Source organism: Kryptolebias marmoratus, linkage group LG14 (assembly GCF_001649575.2).
Source record: "Kryptolebias marmoratus isolate JLee-2015 linkage group LG14, ASM164957v2, whole genome shotgun sequence".
NCBI classification, from domain to species: domain Eukaryota; kingdom Metazoa; phylum Chordata; class Actinopteri; order Cyprinodontiformes; family Rivulidae; genus Kryptolebias; species Kryptolebias marmoratus.
In genome coordinates this window covers 594,464-617,534 of record NC_051443.1, presented here as the reverse complement: position 1 = coordinate 617,534, position 23,071 = coordinate 594,464, and the positions used below count along the sequence as shown (strand labels likewise).

The 23,071-nt window shown below is 39.4% G+C and overlaps 1 protein-coding gene across 1 annotated transcript in view; it reads right to left on the bottom strand.

Moving 5' to 3' along the window:
• The window catches only part of adamts6 (ADAM metallopeptidase with thrombospondin type 1 motif, 6), a 149,748-nt gene extending 126,814 nt beyond the window's left edge, over positions 1 to 22,934 (bottom strand). The window contains exons 1-8 of the mRNA XM_025009356.2: positions 22,617 to 22,934; positions 20,466 to 20,645; positions 20,220 to 20,332; positions 18,484 to 18,860; positions 8,158 to 8,332; positions 6,172 to 6,359; positions 5,957 to 6,040; positions 1,368 to 1,513 (exon numbers count right to left, since the gene is read on the bottom strand). Of these exons, the coding sequence (XP_024865124.1) occupies positions 1,368 to 1,513; positions 5,957 to 6,040; positions 6,172 to 6,359; positions 8,158 to 8,332; positions 18,484 to 18,860; positions 20,220 to 20,322 (1,073 nt within the window). The 5' untranslated portion in view covers positions 20,323 to 20,332; positions 20,466 to 20,645; positions 22,617 to 22,934. The remainder of the gene's footprint in view (positions 1 to 1,367; positions 1,514 to 5,956; positions 6,041 to 6,171; positions 6,360 to 8,157; positions 8,333 to 18,483; positions 18,861 to 20,219; positions 20,333 to 20,465; positions 20,646 to 22,616) is intronic.
• Positions 22,935 to 23,071: the final 137 nt, after the last annotated feature.

Genomic DNA, 23,071 nt, shown 5'->3' with positions numbered 1-23,071 from the left:
GAGTGCTTCTGTGCTGTCCTTGAGTCCAGCTTTTTCCAGCCATTGGTAGGATTTCCCGATATCAGCCACTTCAGTTATTTGTCGGTGGTACATCCCATGTAAGGGCTTGTCCTCCCATGATGATACTTCCAGCACCTCGTCCTCTGTTCCCCACTGTCTGAGACATTCGCTGAGTACGTTGTATATACGCACAGTAGATAGAATAGTTAATTCATGAGTTATTAAATGAGTTATTAAATATGAATAAACATTGAATATGTTGGTTTGGAAGTATCTAGCCTTTATGGGTAAAGCATTAATAAATGAGTTAATAAATGTTCATTTATAGCTAATTAAGTATGAATCATCCTCAAGGTTAATTAATAGTTTATTAATGATTAAATAAGGCTAAATAAGGTGTAGTTATTATAACGTGCTACCAGGTAATCCTTGTAGATGGATAAGCACAATCTCATGCAATATTGTGAGGTTTTATGAGATGTGTGAATGCTCAGTGTATGTTGTAGAGGACTTTTAGCTACTGCCACACCAAATTTCAGCTCAGTATCTGTACATTTGATTATGTTGTAGCCATTATTGTGGTAACATCAGTTGGATGTGGAGGGGAACTTGATTTCTATTGACTCTTAAGGTTAATCTGTTGTAGATAAACACTTAACCATTACTTTCTGAGAATTTTTTAAAGCCTGTCCAGTGGTTCATGAGATATTATGCTAATGTTATAGACAAACAAATACACTCAGACATTGGCGAAAACATGATTGCTGCTTCACCTTTGACAATTGGCCATGAAAAGATAAATCTAGTCTTCACTGAATGTAGTCTGTGCTTGTGCTCACTGAGTTAAGCTCAAGCTTACAATAAACACAGAAGCCAAGAGAGCTGGGGAACATCAAGTGACAGTCAACAACCAATCACTAATAACAATAAGCTGTTTTGTACAGAATGTCACAAATCTTGACTTTAGCTCGTGTCAGTCAAAGAAGGCCATCCTGTCTTCCTGGGCAGTTTCTGTACCTCTTAGTTGCTACGTTACGTGGCCAAAACACTTCAGGCAACAATGAAGCCTATTCCAGGTAATGACAGTTTTGCTGTTTTATGGTAACAGCCTTGACATAAATTGCAGGCTGACAGGTACAGTATGTTTGTAACACCACAATTTATTTTCAGGACTGCGGTCTTTATTTAAGTACAGGTAAACTATGTGTGTACAAGAACTGGACAGTTTGAGCTTCCAGTGTTTGAGCTGCTGGCAAAGCACAAAAAAACCTGCAGTCTATTTGTTCGAAATGAAAAAAACAGTGGATTATTATACTGGCGTGTGAGCAAAACACACTTCACTGCTGAAACTGTGTGCCAACTCTTACCGTGTGATTAGGACAGCGTTGTCATGATGAGCCATCCCATTCTCTGGAATACTGTTTCCACTGCTGTGGTGAGACAAGATGGACTTCTGCCACTTACAGAAACTGTCCAGAGACTTGTCAGCATGATGATTAATTTCAAGATTCGGCTGCAAAAGACACATGCAATTCAGTACAAAATTAAACATTTTTTTCAACAAAAGCAGGTGATACAGCACAAAACATTTAAAAGCTTTACAACTTTAGAGTGCCTTGGGAAAAGTCTTCATAAGTTGTGAACTTTTCCACATTTTGTCATGTTACACCCACAAATTTTCCAAGAATTTTACTGGGATTTTATTTGATAAACAAACACAAAGTATCACATCATTGTGCAATGAAAAGAAAATTATCTGTGGTTTGCAACATTTTTTACAAATAAAAATCTAAAAAATATGGTATGCATTTGTATTCACCCCCTTTTTTCTGATACCTCAAACTAAAATCGAGTGCAACCAATCGTCTTCATAAGTCACCTAATTAGAAAACAGTAAACAGAGTATGTGTAATTTATTCTCAGTATAAATTCAGCTGTTGAAAGCCTCAGAGGTTTGTTACAAAACATTAGTTTAAATAGTGTCATGAAGACCAAGGAACACAGCAGACAGTTCAGTGGTAATGCTGTTGAGTTCAGTTACTGAGGTTAGGTCAGGATTAGGCTATTAAACAATAACCAAGCTTTAAACATCTTTCAGAGCACTGTTCAGTCTATCATCTAAAAATGGAAAAAGAAACAACTGTAAAGCTATCAAGACTTTGCTGTCCACCTAACCTGACAGGCTAGGCAAGGAGCGTGTTAATTTTAAAAAGCAGCCAAGAAGCCCATGGCATCTCTGGAGGAGCTGCAGGGATCCACAGCTCAGGTTGGACAATCTATCCACAGGACAACTGTTAGTCATGTACTCCACAAATCTGGTCTTTATGGAAGAGCGGCAAGAAGAAAGCCATGTTGAAAGAAAGTCATAAGAAGTCCTGTCTGCAGTTTGACACAAGCCATAAGAGACAGAGAATGTGGAAGAAGCTGCTCTGCTCAGATCAAACCAAAACTGAACTCTCTGACCAAAATACAAAACGCTGAGTGTGGCAGGAAATTAACACTGCATGTCACACCATTCCAATTGTGAAACATGGTGGTGGCAGCATCATGGTATGGGATGGTTTTCTTCAGCCAAGAAAGGGAAGCAGGTTAGAGATGATAAGAAAATAGATGGAGCTAAATACAGGACAATCCCGGGAAAAAAACCTGTTAGTAGTTGTAAAAGGCTTGAGGCTGGGCAAAGGTTCACCTTCTAGAAGAGCAGAAACATCCAGCAAGAGCTACAGTGGAATGGTTCAGATCAAAGCATATTCATGTGTTAGAATGACCCAGTCAAAGTCCAGAGCTTAACCCAACTGAAACACTTGAGGCAAGACTTGAAAACTGTTGAACACAGACTCTCTCTATCAATTAATAAATAAATAAATAAAAACACTGCAGTGCTCAGTGCAAAACAATCTGACTTCCTGCACCTTTGACAGAAAGAGACCCTACATCATTTCAAATGATACATCCCTATCAGCCAAATTCAGAATGATTTTTTTTCCAGTTTAGGAAAACTAAGGACCTCTCTAATCAAGCTTGTATAGATTTCTGATTTAGCAGTATTAACATTCTGGCCAGCAGAGTTGTGAAAAGTATTGAGTCCTTTTAGCAGGAGAGAGATCAAGTGAAGTAGGGCCTACTCTGAACAAGGCAGTTAAGACATTAAGAGCAATATTCTGTCCAGTACATGAGATAATATATGGAAAATCTTAGACCAGCATCTCTTCATGGAGTTACAACTCCAAAACATGTGTGAGTAATTTTCTGTGACTTGTTAGCACCATTCACACAGAAGGGACACTGTGTCAAATATGTTTGCAAGCCTTAATGTCCGCCTTGAAGGTATCTGAAAAAATTAAGTTTAGGGAGAGAACAAACAAACAAGTCTCTCCAAGTTTTTATACCTAATCTCATATGGAGAAAGTGTTATCAAACAAGTATGGAGGAAAAATATGATTCCCTGCAACCAGACCCCAACAGTGTGTTTTCATACCAAAATGGCATCTAAATTGAACCCAGACTTTAAGTCAGGCAGCCACTGTCACATTTTTAGTGTAACTAGAAGTAGAAGAGTGAAGTAGTGAGTATAGGAAGGCTTTTGGTGTAACCAGATGAGAAGAATTTGCTTTCATAAACACCCATGATGGAGGGAATTTAATCACTACATACTGAACCCAATAATTCTGATTTCTTATATTAGTTTCCAGTAATAGTACACAAGGTTTTATAGTGCCATTTCACCCTGAGCTTTGGGTCCCCAAGACTTTTTTGTCGCAGCCTGGGTGGTTTCTTGCTCCAAATAAAATTCAGAATCCGACTGTTGACCTTTCAGAAAAAAGCTAAAGGAAGAAAATTTGGAAAACATTGAAACAGATATAAGAAATTAGTTTTGACTGCATTAACTTAAGTGACCACAGAAATATTTCTGCAAGACCATGACTCAAAAATTGTATGTAACTTGTGTAAGCAGAGAGACATTTTTTCTTAGAAAGATGATTTATTGTGTCTGCTGTCTACACTCTAAGAAAGACAAAAACCATATTGGATATTTAGAATGGCAGATTATCAAGTGGATACGCGTTTGCCTCTTCGTTAACAGCAAATACCTCACTTTTGCCAAGAGTAGGTTTATAGCCAGAAATTTTACCAAATGTATTCAGAAATTTCCCTGAACACATCTAGGACTGAAAGGGTGGTGGGAATACCTATAAGGTGCACCTAAAAGCCTTAAATCTTCTCAAAAATCATCGGTGCGCCTTATAATCCAGGGCGCCTTATGTCTGCACTGAATTCCAAAATCTGTCCCTGACACATGGACGTACGTTAATGTGTACAGTACCAATAAACCAATCAGAGAACACTACGTAATATGTACGGCACGTACGCTGGCAGCGATAAACCAATCGGAGAACATTATGTAATATAATACCATTTGGAGCTTGCCATCATTCCGGGAGGATTAAAACAGAACTCCAACTGCTGGACGTTGGTGTAAACAGGGCGTTCAAAGTGAAGTTGCGAGTGGCGTGGGAGTGACAGATGACCGACGGCGAACACGCGTTTACTAAGACGGGGGCAGTGCCGGGTGAGTTACGCCATCATATGTGAATGGATTGTGGATGCCTGGACTAAGGTATCTGCTTTAAATGTTGTCCGAGCTTTCACGAAAGCCAGCATCATTGCTGAACAGCCCCCTGGCAACGAGACTGACTCCGACAATGATGAGAGGGAACCGAGCATGTTTGATGGCGAAACTGCCCAGCTGTTCAATTCAGACAGAAGATGAGGACTTTGATGGATTTGTGGAAGAAGAAAGATAAAAAAATAATATGTAAAATAATTGTTACACAGTAGAATAAAGTTCAACCAAACTCACTGTTTTGCTTCTGTGACCTTTTTTTTTGTAGACCGTATGTTTTAGCATGCACCTTATAATCCAGTGTGCCTTATGGTCCAGAAAATACGGTAGAACCTGACAGGTCAGATAGGAATAACAGAAGGTCATCTGCATACAGGGCTACCTTCAACTCCGCACCATTTCTGAAATATGCTGGAAATATTGGGATGCGACTGTAAAGCAATGGACAGAGGCTCCAATATAACGGCAAATAAAAGAAGATTTAGTGAGCAATGAAGGGCCTTGTAGAGCGATGTAAGCAAAAATATTTGTTCTGACAGCTGCCTGAGGGGCTGCATACAATAATTTTAACCATGAGATAAATTGTGCCTCAAATCCATATTTTCCCAAAATAGAAAACAGATAACTGTTTACATGCTTCCCTTAGACTTGTGAAGAAAAACATTGCTTATATGAGATATGTTTGTTTGATAACTAACATGAGAAATAATTGCTGATCATTATTTATGTTCAAATATTCAATATGAGAAATTATTCACGTGTTTTAACAAACTTCGTCTCTTTTGTCTTACAGGAGTCTGTACTCAGTTGTGAGGGAAAGAATCCTTGGAGAGAGTGAGATAAAGCCTTTCTGCTCAAGGTCTGAATGTTCTCATTGTTATCAAAGTTTGGCCCTCCAAACAAAGTTTGATAACTAACTGAAAAGAAAGCCTTGGTGGGTAACAGTCAGTCAGTCAGTCAGTCAGTTTTTGTCAGTTCATTTTATGCAGCGTTCATCGTATGAAAACCTCCACTCCCACCCTCCTAATTGTCTTTGTTTAGTTTTTTTGCTCAGTGTCTCACGTGCATATACACATACAGTGCATGTAAAAATCTTCAACTGAAGGGAAGATGCTTACACAACTTTCATTTGAGGTGGTGTCCATATGGTGAATAGTCTGTCTCCTGTCTGCCCTTTCAACCATAGCATAGCACATAAAAATATGGCAGCTCACTCACGCCAACAGGATCAGTTATACACTCAATACAAGTGAGGGAACAGATGCTAAAAGAGAGACTAAAAAAGGCAACACTGTGACTGGTTCAGTGTTAAAAAGAGAAACTTTGACTTACTTGATCTTCAGTGAGAACAATCAGCCGGGTCACAATAATGTTTACAACATTTCCTAGACTGGCGTCACGGTAAAGTTTGGCAACCTGACCTCCAGAAAAGAAGAAAAGACACAAAGTCAGACATCTGAACCACATGCATAAAAATCCACAAACACAAAAGAGAAATTGGTTATGTGGCAATCAGCAACTAGATCAAAAAGTAGGATTAAACTTACAATATTCATCACAGACAAGATGTAGTGCTCAATATCTTTGCGACCGTGGTAACCAACCATCATTTTATCGGCAACCACAAGTGTCTCCACAAAGCGCTCGGAGCTCACAGACCGCCTCTGTCTGTGGGCACTGTTGTTCTGAGGGGAGGGTGTGCTAAACCCGTCTGGTGTGTTGCTTTTAGTGAGGTCTGTGAATGACATGGAGACAGGAAGTGATGAGAGAATTATTCCAGAACAATCTGCATCAGAATAATGACATATTGTCTTTTTGGTTTGTGTTTTAGAGATGCTGAAAGATAATAATTCCCTTTGAACCTTTTAAGCTAAAGCTTTTGTTTTGTGACCCAAATGCTCTGGTAAAAGCTATAAGATGGTACGTTGGGACATGCTAGCTTCTGTGCTAGAAGGCTTTGGCCCAAATACCATAATATTAACCAGGTTCTTCTTTCCAATTCATCATATTTCAGCCGACAATAGTCTCTGAAATCAAAAATCTGCAGTCCTATTAAACTGGATTTATGCTTCTATGAAAGACCCAGCTGAGTAATATTTGTGTAAATGCTGATTCAGCATTCACACATTTGTTTTTCTGTTTATAGTTTCTTCTATTTCTTTTTTCAGTCAAACTACTTCTGCATACTTGTTGTTATTTTCACTATTTGTGTATCAAATAGTTCCACTTAATCAAGAACAGTTATGATGTTTGGTTTTTTTTGTAACTTTTATACTTTGCAAAATGTCCAACTTTCTCGATATGAATTCACTGAGATCTCTTGAATTTCTTTGAAAACGTTGCTTTGAAATCTGCTTTATTTTTTACTTTTTTATGCTACTTGTAGTTACTAGGTACTGTCATGCTAATTTCAGATTTTATCTATGGTTTTGCTCATTTTAGATTTTATCTAGAGTATTGCTATATTTAGCTTTAAGCTTCAGTTTTGCAAATATTTGCTTTTAGGTACGGTTTTGCTTACTTTAGGTTTTAGCTTTTATTTAGCTAATTTTAGTTTTTAAATATGATTTTACTAATTTTACCTTTTAGCTACAGCTTTGCTACATTTAGCTTTTAAGTACAATTTGCAAATTTTAGCCTTTAGCTACAGTTTTGCAAATTTGTGCTTTTAGCAACAGTTTGCTAAGAGCAACTTTTAGGTACTGGTTTGGTAAATTACACTTTTAGCTGCTGTTTTTGTAGTTTATGCTTTCAGTTACTGTTTTCTCATTTAAAGCTACATTAGCTGTTAAAATACACAACTTCTTAATGTTTTTGAATTTTCATGCTTCTAGCACACTTTCTATATCAATAAATGGCTGTTTAGGGGTTAATGTAACTCAGATTGCTCAGGGTTTTCATAAAAATTGTGTTAGAAAGCAGCAAGTATTCCACCCCTTTGTTTACAACTTATAATTGTTGGCAACAAAACACGACTCTGCTGAATTTTCTCATTTACTACAAATTAGAGTTTTGGTAGTGAAAGATGCATATTTAGTGCTTATTTTTATCATAGATTATACACATATACAAAAAATTTAAATCAAAACACTGAAAATCATGTATGTTGACTGTTATTATGGCTTTAAGCTTTGAGTGATTGTTTAGCTAATTATAGCTACAGCTTTTGTTCTTTTGGTTTTAGCTTTTAGTTACTGTTTTGCTGAGTTTAGCTTCTGTTCTGCTTGTTTTAACTTTACCAATTTAGTTACTTTATTTTTCAAGAATACAAATTCAGCACTCAGCATTCACACTAAATCCATTTTCTCTACTTTATTACAGAACAGCCTTTTATGAAAGGTGGAGGAAGACTTTCTCCTACAGGTTGAAAGGTGTCCAAGCCAGGAGCAACTCTGGCACACAAAACCCCGATTATGTCTACCAGAACCTGGGCCTAGAACCAAACCAACACTTCCTCTAACCTGCTATGTATAGTTATTCCTTTACGTCAGTTCCACCCACACAGAATCCCAGCCAGATGGAGGTTCACCAACCTGAAATGCCACAGCTGAACTCCTGGCTATTCTCCTGTGGTGAGGGAATGGCAGATGTTTTATAAATAACGTGTTGCTGCGCTCCTTCCTGGTTCCATTCACTGGAGCTGGTGGGGGATATGTTCTTTAAAGGCTCTATTAAATACTGTTCTTCCTCTGTTGTTATAACACCATGCTTGTTGGAGAAGAAAATGAATGAAAGAAACAAGTCACAAACAATAAGCATTAACACTAAATGCAAAATCTGAAAAATAAATAAATAAATACAAATAAAACATGAACAAAACATCTTATGTGATTGGTGTTAGATTGCTTCATTTCAGCTGTTTTGCTCGTTCTATTAAAGATAATAATCTGTATGACTCGTGAAAAATTCTATAAAAAATGTATTCAGACAGAGTGCAGAGCAAAACGATGCAAAGATGCAAATTGGAACCATTTAAACTTAAACAGGAAGAAAATACATTTACTTTATGACTGAACCAAGATGAAAGTGCAAGGAGAGATACTCAATAGAAACAATTACCATTAAGATTTACTAATGAGTTAGGAAATTGTTATGTGAGTCTAAATCATTTTATTTTATTTTGCCTGTTTGTTTTTCTTTAAATGTCAAGTAGTTTAAAGCAGATTTGAAATGTAGCTATATTAAAAATGTACATTTGCCACATTTTCCAGTCACTGGTTTGCAACCAAAAAAAATACTGCATGTCATCATATGGAGGAGGTATGGACTCTGGATTCAGCCTCATGTTTCAAAAATACGAGAACAATTTGTAGGTGTTCACAACTGCCTTGAACCTTCTATCTATCCAATATCCTGCAGGTGGTAACTGTACTGATTGTAAATAGAACTGCATTAGAACAAAATCTATGGAAAAAATTACTACAGTATTTACTAGATTAATAAACCTTGTATTTGGAAATTTATATCTCAGTTATTAGATTCAGGTTTAAATAAAGCATGATGTGTTTTCTACTTGCAACCTGTCAACAGTGTACCCCGCCTCTCACACAGTGACTGCTGGAGGTCGGCACCAGCTCCCCGTGAGCCAGAAAAGAGAATTAGGTAAAGAAAATGGATGGATGGATGGATGGATGGATGGATGGATGGATGGATGGATGGATGGACGAACAGACGGACAGACGGATGGACGGATGGATGATGTACTTTCTATCAATTATTATCCCTTTCAGAGGAAGATAATCTACATTATAAAAGGTAGTGTGCATTTTGTTTGATGGTTCATTATTATTGACAAGCTGTGAGTGTACAGTTTACACAGTTCCACTGTTCACTACTAACCTGGTTTCTGAACATGGTTTTGTTTTTCAAAACTAACCAAGTTTGAATATATATATATATTTATATATATATATATTTTTATTTATTTATTTATTTTTTTTACTTTTAGTTCTAACATTCCACGTCCCAAGAGCCAGCTAACCAGTCTGTCGTGGTGAAGAGAGAGCTGAGTCAAAAAGCGAAGCTCTCGATTTACCGGTCGATCTACGTTCTTACCCTCATCTATGGTCACGAGCTTTGGGTAGTGACCGAAAGAACGAGATCGCGAATACAAGCGGCTGAAATGAGTTTCCTCCGCAGGGTGTCTGGGCTCTCCCTTAGAGATAGGGTGNGATTATGTTTCAGCTGGCAACAAGTTATTTAACCCCAACTGGTGCAATGAGCTGCTTCTCATTTCTTAAACAACCATGTTGAAAGACACATCCTGTGGTCGTGGAAAAGATGTCAGTCTGTTTGAGAAGGGTCAAATCATTGGCATCAGGCAGAGAAAACATCTAAGGAGATTGCAGAAACTACGAAAATTGAGTTAAGAACTGTCAAACGCATTATTAAAAACTGGAAGGATAGTGGGGACCCATCGTCTTCGAGGAAGAAATGTGGCTGGAAAAAAATCCTGAACCATCGTGATCGTGATCACTTAAATGTTTGGTGAAAACAAATCAAAGAAAAACAACAGTAGAACTCTGGGCTACATTTAATAGTGAAAGTAAGAGCATCTCCACACACACAATGTGAAGGAAACTCAAGGGATTGGGACTGAACAGCTGTGTAGCCTTAAGAAAACCACTAACCAGTGAGGCTAACCAGAAAAAAAGGCTTTAATTTGCTGCGAAACATAAAGATTGGACTCTGGAGCAGTGGAAGAAGGTCATGTGGTCTGATGAGTCCAGATTGACCCTGTTCCAGAGTGATGGGAGCATCAGGATAAGAAGAGAGGCAGGTGAAGTGTTGCCTACTGTCCAAGCCTGTGGGGGCAGTGCTATGATCTGGGGTTGCTGCAGTTGCTCAGGTCCAGGTTCAGCAACAGTATTTGCTCAAAGAATGAGGTCAAAGGTCAGCTGACTACCTGAATATACTGAAGGACCAGGTTATTCCATCAATGGATTCTTTCTTCCCTGATGGCACGAGCATATTCCAAGATGACAATGCCAGGATTCATAAGGCTCGAATTGTGAAAGAGTGGTTCAGGGAGTGAGAGACATCATTTTCACACATGAATTGGCCACCACAGAGTCCAGACCTTAACCCCACTGAGAATCTTTGGGATGTGCTGGAGAAGGTCAGACTCTACCATCATCAATGCAGAATCTTGGTGAAAAATTAATGCAACACTGGATGGAAATAAATCTGGTGACATTGCAGAATCTTATCGACACTGTAATCAAAGCTAAAGGCTGTCCAACGAAATATTAGAGCGTATAACCTTTTTTTGGTGGCAACTTATTTTTTAGGCCAGGCAGTGTATAAAGCTCACAGCAACCAATCTTCATTTTATATTTATAAATATGTTATTATTCCATAATTTACTAACCGAGTACTTTGCTCTGACTCTGCAGGTTTACTTGTGGTTCCTAAAATTTGTAAAAGTAGAATGGGAGGCAGAGCTTTCAGTTATCAAGCTCCTCTCTTGTGGAACCAACTTCCTGTTTCTGTCCATGCGGGTGACACCATGTTTAAGACCCAAATAAAAACTCCTTTTTGATAAATGCTATAGTTACGGTTGGCTAGGGCTTCCTGGGCTATCTCTTAGTTATGCCGCTATGGGCTTAGACTTCTGGAGGACAAACTGACCACATTTCCTCACTCTGTTGCTGTCTTTACTCTCTCTACTCTCTATCTTTGTACATCCAATTATTGCTATCATTAACCTGACTTTTGTCAGGTTACTTTACAACTTTTGCTGTAAATTGCCACAACTGAATTGAGTTGATTGAATTGACATAAATTATATTGAGGGTGTACTGAAAACCACTGGTAGAAGTCCCCGTTTTTTAGATTTTCAACTCATACCACAACTTTTTTGCACATCCTGGGAGACAAGGAATTCAAATAGGCCAAGTTCAGAGATTCTTTTGCAAATATAGCTTCTAAGAACTGTGGCTCAGTGGTCAGTGATGCCTATCGCAGTTCACTGTCTTTCCTGCATCATGCTGGTGAGCGTGCTATACTATTTACAACAGAGCAGAAAATATTCATGCACACCGTAAAGGCTTTTGGAGATGCATGGCTATATGCAAGACGACATGCCATTTTATTACAGTGCTTAGGTTTAGAGGAATGTATGTCCTACACACTAACAGAACAAAGTACATTAGATGAAGCTGTGGCTGCACTTGAAAGACATTTTGTCCCCAAAGTTAACGTATTGGCGTGCAGACACACGTTCACACAACGTGTTCAACATGCTGATGAAACTGAACCAGTTTGTTACCTCTCTCAAGAGCTTTAGCTGCAACATGTGGTTTTTGAGGGATGGAAAGTGAACTAATCAGAGATCAGCTCATTCCTAATGCTCATTTCTGTGCTGTGAAGGATAAGTTACTGTTGGAGGAGGACCTCACACAAAGCTCTAACCATCGCAGGCTAAGTGGAAGCAGCAAGTAAAAATGCTACACTGCTCTCAGCTGTGAGTACAGTACAGGCCTGCACCTGTACAGGCTGTAGATGCTGCAAATGCTTGTTTTTGAGGGAACAGAGGAGCATGACCAACTCATTCACATGACCATCGGCCCCAAGTTCACTGTATACAAGCAAGTAAGAGCAATGTCACTGCTTCAGATGTAGATCAGATCAGCACCTGGTTAATAATAAAAACTGTCCTGCTGCTAAAGTAAAATATGATAACTATAAGAAAATTTGACAATTTGTTAAAGTATGCAAATCACCTATAGCAGTAATAAGACAGTAATAAGTTGTAGTTCCTGAGTTAGCTGTACTGTGTTAATGAAGTTAATACGATAGCTGCAGAATTTGACAAAATCACATACCAAATGAACAATCAGACCCTCCAGGATTTTGCGATGTTGTGATCGCAACTATTAACGCAAAATCAAGCAAACACCGTGAAATCCAACTTTGTGCAACTTTGCCCAAAACACCGCAACTTTCCCGCAACTTTAACCAAAATAACCCCAAATAACTCACGAAGAAGACGCGTGACGTCACTTCCTGTTAACATCAGAATGCCGGGAGCGTGCAGGAGCAGCGACCGAAGCCAAAATGTGCACTAATGCTTCACATTTGGCCACAAAGATTTCAGCAAAACACCGCAGTGAAGTTAGTTTGAAGTTGGATGTTGGATATTCGCGGAGCGCGAATATTCAACATCCAACTTCAAACTAACTTCACTGCGGTCACAAACCAGTTTCCTCCCCAGCTGCAGCTGTTTTGCACGTCCTGCAGTGTAATCATGGAACATAAACGCATCGACAAACACTTTGTGTCTGCAAAACATGTGAGGAGAGCTGCAGACGAGGGACAATCCAGAAATGCTCATGAATGTCAGTTTAGAAGCTATCAAAGTTCTCAAATAAAGCACCTTTTGAGAATGTCAATGTTTGTTGGTGATTATCTTACAAAACTAGGAAGGATTTTTGGTTTATATATTAAAAGTTATGTTTTTTTATTGATTTTAGTTAAAAAAAATCGCAACCTTTAGGAAAATGCCCCGCGAAATCAGGTATTTTAGCCGCAACAACCACAAAAAATGCCTGTGAAATCCTGGAGAGACTGAACAATGAAGCATTACAAGAACACTCTCAGGTCCTGAAGTTAATTGTAGACAGTGGAGCTTCTGAATCTTTTTTTTTTACCAGAAACCGTCTACAAGCAACATCTTGCACAATACCCACTGACAGAACCCAAAGTGAAACTAGTCAGATATGCAAAAGGTAACCTATCTGTCCAAAGCTGCCTACAAGTTACAACAGGAATAGCAGATCAAAACAACAAAATTGCAGTATAATTCTATACAGTAAAGACTGGACCACCACTGCTAAGCCTGGACCTGATTAAAGCACTGTAGATTAACACCATTGGTGGAGAAATGACTTTCATTAAAGAGGATGATGCAAAAGAACCTTTGACTGAGACAAAACTATGCATGGTGAATAATACTGGTTCTGCTTCAGTCTACCATCTTGAATATGTTAAAGAGTTCATCCACAAAGTTCAAGTAAACAACACAGTGCAATCTGTACACCAAAAACAGAGACACCTGCCACTCAGTGTAGACAAAGAGGTTTCAGCAGGGCTCAAATGCTTACGCTAAGCAGACATTATTGAACCAGGCTTTATCTCATGGCACAACTGGTGAATTCACTTTCCAGCTTCTTAGAGGAAGACCAATGAGAACAAAACTGGGCACCCTGCCTCCACATAAGGTCAGTGGACAGTACGACCATGTTTGAGCTAAAATGGTTCTACAACAAGTCAAAAGTGAACTTTACACAAACAAAAAGAGAGGAGCTAAATCCACCTAAGGTCAGAGTTCTCAGACCTTTTCATGAGGAAAAAGGAGAGATTCAGTACAGTGATCCTTTGTCAGTACAGCAGTAGACTGGCCTAAGTTTATTCATTCTCAGTGATGGAAAAAATGAAATGCAACATTACTTTGACTCTGTTCACAGGGCTCAAATGAAATTCCAAGGTTTGACACAGCAGAGGAACCCTTAGCCCAAAACAGAAACAAACACAAGTTGCTCTGCAAAGAGAAAAACATGCACCAACCTAGAAAAAAAGACAATGTAATGAAAAAAGTCAGAGCCTAAAAGCTAACATGAGTGAGGATGTTTGTTTGGGTAGTAGGGAAATGTTGGGTTCTTAAGCTTTTACAGTGAATAAGTTTCTTCTGTTTTGTTGCTGTAATTGCTCCTTGTCACCAGAGGATGTAACTGTGACAATGTAGGGCAGAAGAGACTGTGTTAGAATGACGGAGAGTAAATATACAGAGGAAGAATTGTGTTCTACAATGAAGTTTCAGCATTTGCTAGAATAAGATTTGTGAGTTCAAACCATCATCTAATATTTTACTACAACAGAACTGCTGACTCAGACTGGAGATATTGTCAGATAGTGGAAAGAGCACTTTGAGGATCTCCATAATCTGGTCACCATGTCCACCTTTGAGGGGCAGAGTCCGAGGACTTGTAACATGGCAGTCATGGAGAGGGAACCACAGGGTCTCGTCTCTGCTTTTTACAGATGATGTTGTTCTGTTGGCATCTTCAGGCCTTAACCTTCAGTGTACACTGGGGTGGCTCGTAGCTGAATATGAAGCAGCTGGGATGAGAGTCAGCTCCTCTAACTCTGAGGCTATTGTTCCCTCCCAGAAAAGGGTGGAAGGCTCCCTCCAGGTTGAAAGTGAGTCACCTGTGGTGGTTCAAACATCTGATTGAGATGCCTCTTAGGTGCCTCCCTCTGGAGGTTTTCCAGGCATGTCCCACTGAGAGAAGACCCAAGGGCAGCCCCAGAACTTGCTGGAAGGATTACAAATCCTCTCTGGCCTGGGAACACCTTGTGTCTTCTTTGGGCCAAAGCTCTTTCAAAATGGGCTGAGGTCAATTGGAAAACTGTTCTGTGGTCAGACAAATCAAAATGTGAAATTATTTTAGGAAACCACGGACACAAGATCCTTCATATGAATAAGGAGAGAGACCATCCAGCCTGTTATAAGAACACAGTTCAAAGGTCTGCCTCTCTAACGTATCAGGTACTTTAGTACATATGGCATGGGCAGCTTACCCATCAATGCAAAAATGTTTATACAGGTTTTAGAACAACTTTTGCTCCATTCCAAATTATGTATTTTTTCATGAAATAATAATTCATTTTCATCTTCCTAATCAGGGACATTTTTCTGGCAAACATTAATTGTTACAATGCAGTCAACAATAAAGGCCTCCAACAGCGAATTCAAACATTGGAACATTCCTCTTTTTTTAATCGCTCACCTGGAGTATAAATTCCAAGTGACCCTTCAGTTTAGATTTACACTAAAATTGGCTTGTCTGTGCAAAACCCACAATAAAAACAATTAACCACACAACCATGTAGAAACATATTAGATTTAGGGGTTTACTAGTGGTGATGTCAAAATCTCATACCATCCAGACAGCTGATTACATTAAAGCAGACACAGTTTTGTCCATTTTTGGTGCTAAAGGAAAAAAAGAGCAAACACTAATTCAGTTTATGATGCTCGGTGCAGGTCCTGCCAACACATTTGGCTATGTTTGCTCCACTGGATTCTGTTTGCCAATAAGAAGCAGGGTCCTTTCTTCCTTCTTTAGAGTTACTCTGAAACACGAGGGGGGAATGCAGCTATTAAAACCTTTTCCAGTTCCTTGATTAGTAAAGAAATGCTGGAAGGTTGCAAAGTCTGTGGGCAAATGCCTTAGAACTAAAATCTCAGACAGAATAATTAGACAGTTTTTTAATGCTTTCTAGTTTGGGGGAAAATTTTGCCTGTGTCCGTGTTTTTGTGTGTTTGTAGTGTTACCAAAATATTTCATAATCCACTAGACAGATTTTGATTAAATTCTCAGCAAGTAATCATTGAATGTACATTTACAACTGATTAACTTTTGGAATCAACTCAATTTCAAATGACTACCACAGCCAGAAAGTAAAAGATAGTCACACTCAACACATCTTGCAGGATCTCATTAGATGATCTCATTCTAAAAATTTGGCATGAAGGGTGGCTGGTGATATGCATTTCTTCAAGGAAAGCTAGGCTTTTCATTTTAAAACAGAAAGAAACAAGTTGCCTGATAACTAAAGAAATTTGATCTCAGCTGCTGAGGTGTCACGTTTAGAAATGACCGAGACTATTTGGTTTTCTACATTAGCATGACCTCACTGTGAGCTGCCTGCAGGCTGCTTGTGCCAAGTGGAAACAAGCCAAGACAACAGCCTGAATCCTCAGACTGAGCGGCCACAGTCAGAGCAGCTTGAGCTCTGCCTCTGACTTATTTGACAGTTTTATGAGAATTTGGTATCACCCGCAGCCGAAGGCAAAGGCAGAAAAATAATGTTTTTGCCTGTGTTTGACCACATAATAAATAAATATATATAAATTATTACAGCACTTTCACACACACGCATATATGTGTGTGTAAACGTGTGCATGTGTGCTTGTGAACTATCCTAAAGTGGACCTATTATGCAAAATTCACTTTTTGCAATTTCTGTACTTTGATTTGAGTATCTACAGCTTCTACAAACAGTCCAAGTGCAAAAAAACACCCAGCCATTTTTTGACAATAAGTAAATGTTTTCTGGTGTCTTTAAAACAACCTGTTTCAAAAACCTCAGAATTGTTGCGTCACAATCCCTGTTACCTAGAAACCCCAAGCCAAGCCCAGCCCGTCACCTAGCAACCCAAGTGGAGCTCCGCCCACTTCATTACAAGAAGATTCTGCTGGTTTTACTGCTGAACAATGTCTGCTGGAAAAGGAAAATGTTTTGCTGTCAGCTGCAATAGAACATGTGTCCATATTACCGCTGTCCCGACCCACCACCAGTCGGGTTTCGGACCCACTTACCTACGCTCTCCTACTCAACAAATGTCAGTTCAGAACCGTGAAGTGCCCCTGTCCCAAAGTCAGAATCCTCAGAGTTTAAATTAATAACGATATAAATGTGTGTCAGATCCGCAGCATTTATTCCTTCAGAGAGTTTTTATGTTTTGAGACGGGACACTGAGTTGGGGGGCGTGGCCAACAGCAGCTCATTTGCATAATAGTGACTTAGCTCTAAAACTGTTCATTCTGAAATGAGCTGAAAGCAGGCAGAACTGATCAGGTGAAATCTCAATATCTGAAATGATTTTGTGTATTAAATGTAATGAAGATGTTTTGTACAGCCCACAGACCTGTCCTGACTTGTTCAAGGAAGCAGAATAGGTCCCCTTAAGTTTTTCTATAAAACGCTGGTGATTGTTGATCAGCAGTGACATTAAATTATGATTTTCTTGACAGGCCATAATATTTAGGCACATAAAAGATTGAAAGGAATTATTTGAAGCAGTTTTCTTAGCTAAAACATCATAAGTTTCATTCTCTGCCAGCTAAAGAAGAGGACTTTTTTGAAGCAAAAGAGAAAAGTTGCACAGAGGCTAAGGACTTGGATGTTGTTGTTCCACTCTCATGTTAAACATCCACATCTTGTTAAGCCAAGACCTAAATTACCAACAGATTTACTGTTTCCTCCTCTCTGTGTACAGACTGTATGTATTACAATCCTCAGTGCTGCGGATCAGATTCCCGGCACTCACCCAGCTGTGCCTCCGACTGGCTCCTTGTGCTTAATTTTTAACCAGTTATCATTCCTCATGAGTCATGCATCACCTGATCCCCTATATCTGACCCAATCAGAAGCAGTGTAGAGCAAGTAATGACTTCCTGTTGTCAGCCAATGTTTTGTGGGTAATGCAGTTTATATGAATTGACCGTAGTTTGCAGTTTATGACACTGACACTGAGTACCTGCAGGATTATGAGTAGGGCTGCTACACCAGAGATTAAAAAAAAATTTTCATTAAAAACAGAAACTACTGGCCTACTTTGAGCACTGGCTGTAACTCATCCAATTTTTTTGATATTGGGTTCAAATTTGGTGCTGTAGTACTTGTGCATCGTCCCCAACACTTAATTCAAGCGCAACACATTGATTAATCTTTGTTTAATGCCATGGCATTTACTTTTAGAAACATCTCTGTTTGCCTGTTAGCAAAATATCATATGAACCATTGGATGGGTTTCAATGAAACTGACAGTTACTAACATCTAATCTAAGTGCTAACAGATCATGCAAGATATTGCAATATCGTATGAAATTGTGTGAAATTGTGCATGTTATTTTCAAGGTTTGACTCAGTTATTTCTCAACATAAGAGGAACTTAATCTAAAACTATAGCATATAGGTGGTGGGCAATATGCTTTAAGTAATGTTAGAGCTTTAATGTGAGGTAAGAGGTGTGAACTGTTTGGAGAGTGAAATGGTCACTTTGTACTCACCAGACCCTTGCAGTTGCTGAGTGCTACTCTGGTCGTGCTGCGCTGATTTTGCAGGAATCCAACATAGTGACAACTATCTACCATGTTGTGACGCCACTCGGGCCCCTCTTTGCCCCAGTACTCCACAGTGAAACGATTAGACACCAGGTGGACGTTCAGAGTCAAATTTAAGTGAAAGTGCTTCCCGTAAGCTGACAGTTTGTAGAACAGCTGAATCTCTGGAGGGTCCAACACAGGTCCCACCGTGGGGTCCGTCAGCCCACGCCTCCGTCGGCCTGGCCGTTGGTGCTTCACAGTATAACTTAAGAACTCTCCATTCTCATCCACCCGCATCGGAACAGTCAGCTGGTAGTGCTGCAGGTACGACAGGAACTCCTCTTTTCCAGAAAAACATAAGAGAGCAGAGAAAAAACCAGAGAAGTTACGTTTTCTGTGTCATATGGGAAATGGCAAATCCCAAAAAAAAAAAAGATTATCTCACTCCCATCCTATTGCAGGGGAGTGAGAATAATCTGCATGTAAAATTAGCTGCAGAAACAGGGGATCTCATGCAGCTTCAAGCTTGATACTCCACACTCTCCAATTCTGAACAGAGAAAGCTCCACAAATGAAGAGTGAAATGTCTTTAACTATAGAATAGAGGTCCAGTTGCTTTGTTTTTTTATTTTTTGGATTTTCTGTAAAAATGCATGTGTAAATGCTGAGTGCTGAATGAGTAGCCAAAGAAGATAAAACTGAGTTGTTAAAGTTTAAACATGCAAAACAGTAGCTGAAATGATCAAACCAGATGGTAAAATTAGCAAAACTGTGGCTAATATTAACAAAATAAATTCTAAAGCGAAAATTAGCTAAACTGAAGTTTAAATTAGAAAAAATGTTTATGTTAAAGCTAAAATGAGCTAAATAGATGCTAAAAATAGCAGAACAAAAACTTCAGCTAAAAGTAGCAAAATATTAGCTAAAACCTAAAAGAAGAAAAATGGCAGCTAAAAGCTAAAACTAGCAGACCAGTACCTAAAAGCTAAGAGTGGCATAAAAAGATGAAAATAGAACAAGTATACTAAAGCAAATTTCAAAGAGATCAATGTTTTTGAAGGAATTGAAGAGATCTCAATGTATTTCTATTGTGAAACCTATTTTAAATATAGTAAAATATTTTGAAAAAAAATATAAAGTTACAAAACCCAAAGGTCACATGACTGAGCTGTATATTTTGATATACAGTCCTGCTCACCATTATTGGCACCCATGAAGTTTAAGTACATATAATGGAATATTTACTGAAGGAAATTCATCAAGTGAAACAACATTTTATTGCTGATAGCTTGTGCTTGATGCAAAACAGCAAATGATCAAAAACATTTAAAAAGATAAACATTATGAGGAAAACAAAGAAAAACATAATTTTTACCATGCCAATGGTATTGGCACCCTTTGCTGCAAATCAATATGAAAACCCAATTTGGCTCACCTGTTGCAAATCACACATGAAGATCACTTGTGATGGACTGCCTCCACACATATGACATGAATCAACCAATGAATGATCATGAAGATATTCACTCAGCTATGCAAATCATGAAGGGGTGCCAATAATGGTGAGCAGGACTGTATGAATGATAAAACTAACACAAAGTGTGTGGAAACTACAGCAGAAGCTCTACACAGGAAAACAATCATTAATTTCTGACAACAAAACCTGCTCGAACTTTTTGCCCACCTGTCACCTTTCATACCTTGAGATTTGTGCGAAAGTCTGTTGACACTCTGAAATTCAGAAGCAGCCATCACCACCAGGCTCAGTGTCCAAGTCAGCATCTTCCACAAAACTTCCATCATTCAGAGAAAGCTGTGACATGGGATTGGGGGGTAGAGGGTGCTACAGGTGGGTTAAAAGTATACTCTTGGTCTGATACCACACCATAACAGCTCCGTGGTTTCTCTTCTTCACTGACAGGTTCTGGCCGTTCTCGCAGGCTCACCCAGATGTCAGACGTTTCCTAAAGGCGAGCTCTTCCACATGTCACCGGCCTCTGAAGTCATATCAGCAGCTTGCAGGAAACTGCATCATCCATCAGACATATCCCTCCATCCGTCTCAGCTGCAACTCCAAAGCAGAGGAGCTAGATTGGAAATTTGTCTCGACTGATCCATCTGCACTCCTGTGAAAGAAAAGAAAACAGTTTTGCTCTAAATGTATTTTTCAGTTAGCTTAGTGATCATTTATAGTCAACTTTTCCAAGAAATTAGCAATTGTTTATTTCATTTTAGGAGCAAATGGGTTTATGTTCTATGCTTTGCTCATAATTTTACTTTAAGAACTTTTCCCTTTTTGTTGTTTTCCACAAATTCTTTAAATGATGCACACCATATAAACCAACAATGAAAGTTAGTCAATGGAGTTACTTTGGATTTTAATAAATTTCCCACAAAGTAATCATTGGGTGTACATCTACGACTATTAAACTTTTAGTGCCAAACCAATATAAGATGGCCACAGCAGCTAAGTGACCTTAGCCAACATGAAAACGGCTGTAACTCAGTCTCACACCTGCTGAGCTAAGGTTTGGTGTGGTGGTGGCGGAGTATCATCCCCAACATATTCTCTAAGTGTTAACTGATCACATGAGATTTGGTTTTAAAACTCTGCAATCTATTGGAGTTTACTCTGTCTGTTTGTTAGCAAAACATCTCAAGAATCACTGAGTGGATTTTAATTAACTTTTTGAAAAGTATTTATTAGATTTATAAGTACGACTGATTAACTTTTGGAGTCAATCCAATTCAAGATGTCTGCCACAGCTAAGTGACCTTACAAAAGTGTGGCAGTGGCTGATCATCATCCCCAACACATACTTCAAGCACTACATATTGTGCAGTATTTTCCCTTTACATATTGGCATCAACTCTTAAAATCAACCTTGTTTTTCTGTTAGCAAAATATCTCATAAACCAATGCACAGATTTTAATGAACCTCTAAGAAATTAATCATTGGGATGAACATTTACAATTGATGAACTTTTGGGGTTGCCTCAGTTGAACAAGCTCAGGACAGCTAATCAACGTTAGCCAACACAATAATGATTTTACCTTGGTCAAAGTTACAAAAACTGAGCCAAGGTTTGGTGTGGTAGTAGCTGAGAGTCATTCACAAGATTTACATCATTTTCAAGCTTTAACCAGAATGATTATAACGCCATGAGACGATCTTAGTCTAAAACCCTGGCATGAAAGGTGGTGGGAGATATACACTCCTTTAAGGGAAAGCTGGGCCTTTCATTGAGAATTGTACTGGAGGCACAACCTTCCACATGTGAAGCTGGATCTTGAGTTTAAACTGGTTTGTCTAGCTGCACCTTAAAACTGCTCTTTGTAGAGTACAAAATCCAACATAAGAAGGTTGTCCTGAACCATATCTAATGGAGTAGTTTGGAAGAGTTTACTCCAGTAATATTGATATGGAATTGTAAAATGCAGGTATGCACTCAGTGTAAACAAAGCACTTTTATCTGCACGCATTACTTAAAAACTCTGGGTGTAAATATGTTCATGAACACTGATGACCTATTTTCAGTTTCTGCAGGTAAACAATCCCAATGGTAGTTGGCAGCTAATTTACATTCTGACAATTCATGGACACATTAACCACAAGTTATTTTTGTTGTTGTTGTTTCTCACTTTATGACTTTTTTCATGACTTACAGTGAGCGCCTTTAAATGAATGGAAGCACAACTTTCTTCTGGCTCGACCTAACCAGGATCTCAGCTTCCATTTGTGTCTTCTTCGTTGGAAATGCTGCCAGTTTAATGAGTGACGTGTGTGAATGTGTGCGGTCCGGAGCGGACTCAGGTGAGCGCAGAGCGGCTCCAGACTGCTCGGACCTGCACAGCTGGCAGCCGGCCAGGGAAACCGGGACCGTTTACTGAACACTTCTCAAAGCTGATTTAAGCGGATCTGCAGAACCGTGCGCAAATGTTGCTTAAAATGCGCCGTTTTTCCATGCAAGTGTCCTAAAATCCCACCGAGGTCCTGCTGGGTAAACACGGCCGTCTGTCTGAGAGGCAAGCAGAAAGATACCGACCTGTTCTTCACACGCCGTGCGCGCGCGCGCCTGCGTTAGGCGATATTTACCATGCTCAACTTCAGTGTCAGCTCTGGTCCAAGTGTGCAGCTCTGAAGTTCCTCCTCATCTCCCTTTGAGCTCTGCCATCCTGTGGATCTCCCCCTCGCCGCCCCCACCGCTCACGCGCAGGCAGCAGCACTGTCTCAGCCCAGACACGGGCGAACAACGAGAACAACTTATTCAGCTTTGCAGAGACTTGAAGAGTCTGTCTGTCCTCCTAATCATCTGGCCTGGGGTTCATGCTTGTGTCTGAGAGAGGAAAGTGCATCAAACAGCAGCAACAGTTGGCTCAGAGCTGCTTCTGCTCCTCACTACACAGCAGAGGAGCGGATCTGTCCAGGACAGCTTCAAATTGGCTGCTTTCATGGAGGGCGGTGACGTCAGTGCAGATGTGCCTTTCCTCCGTCAGCTGTGCGCATGTCTACTGGTGCTGGCAGGAAACACGAGCTCAGCTCTGTGATGT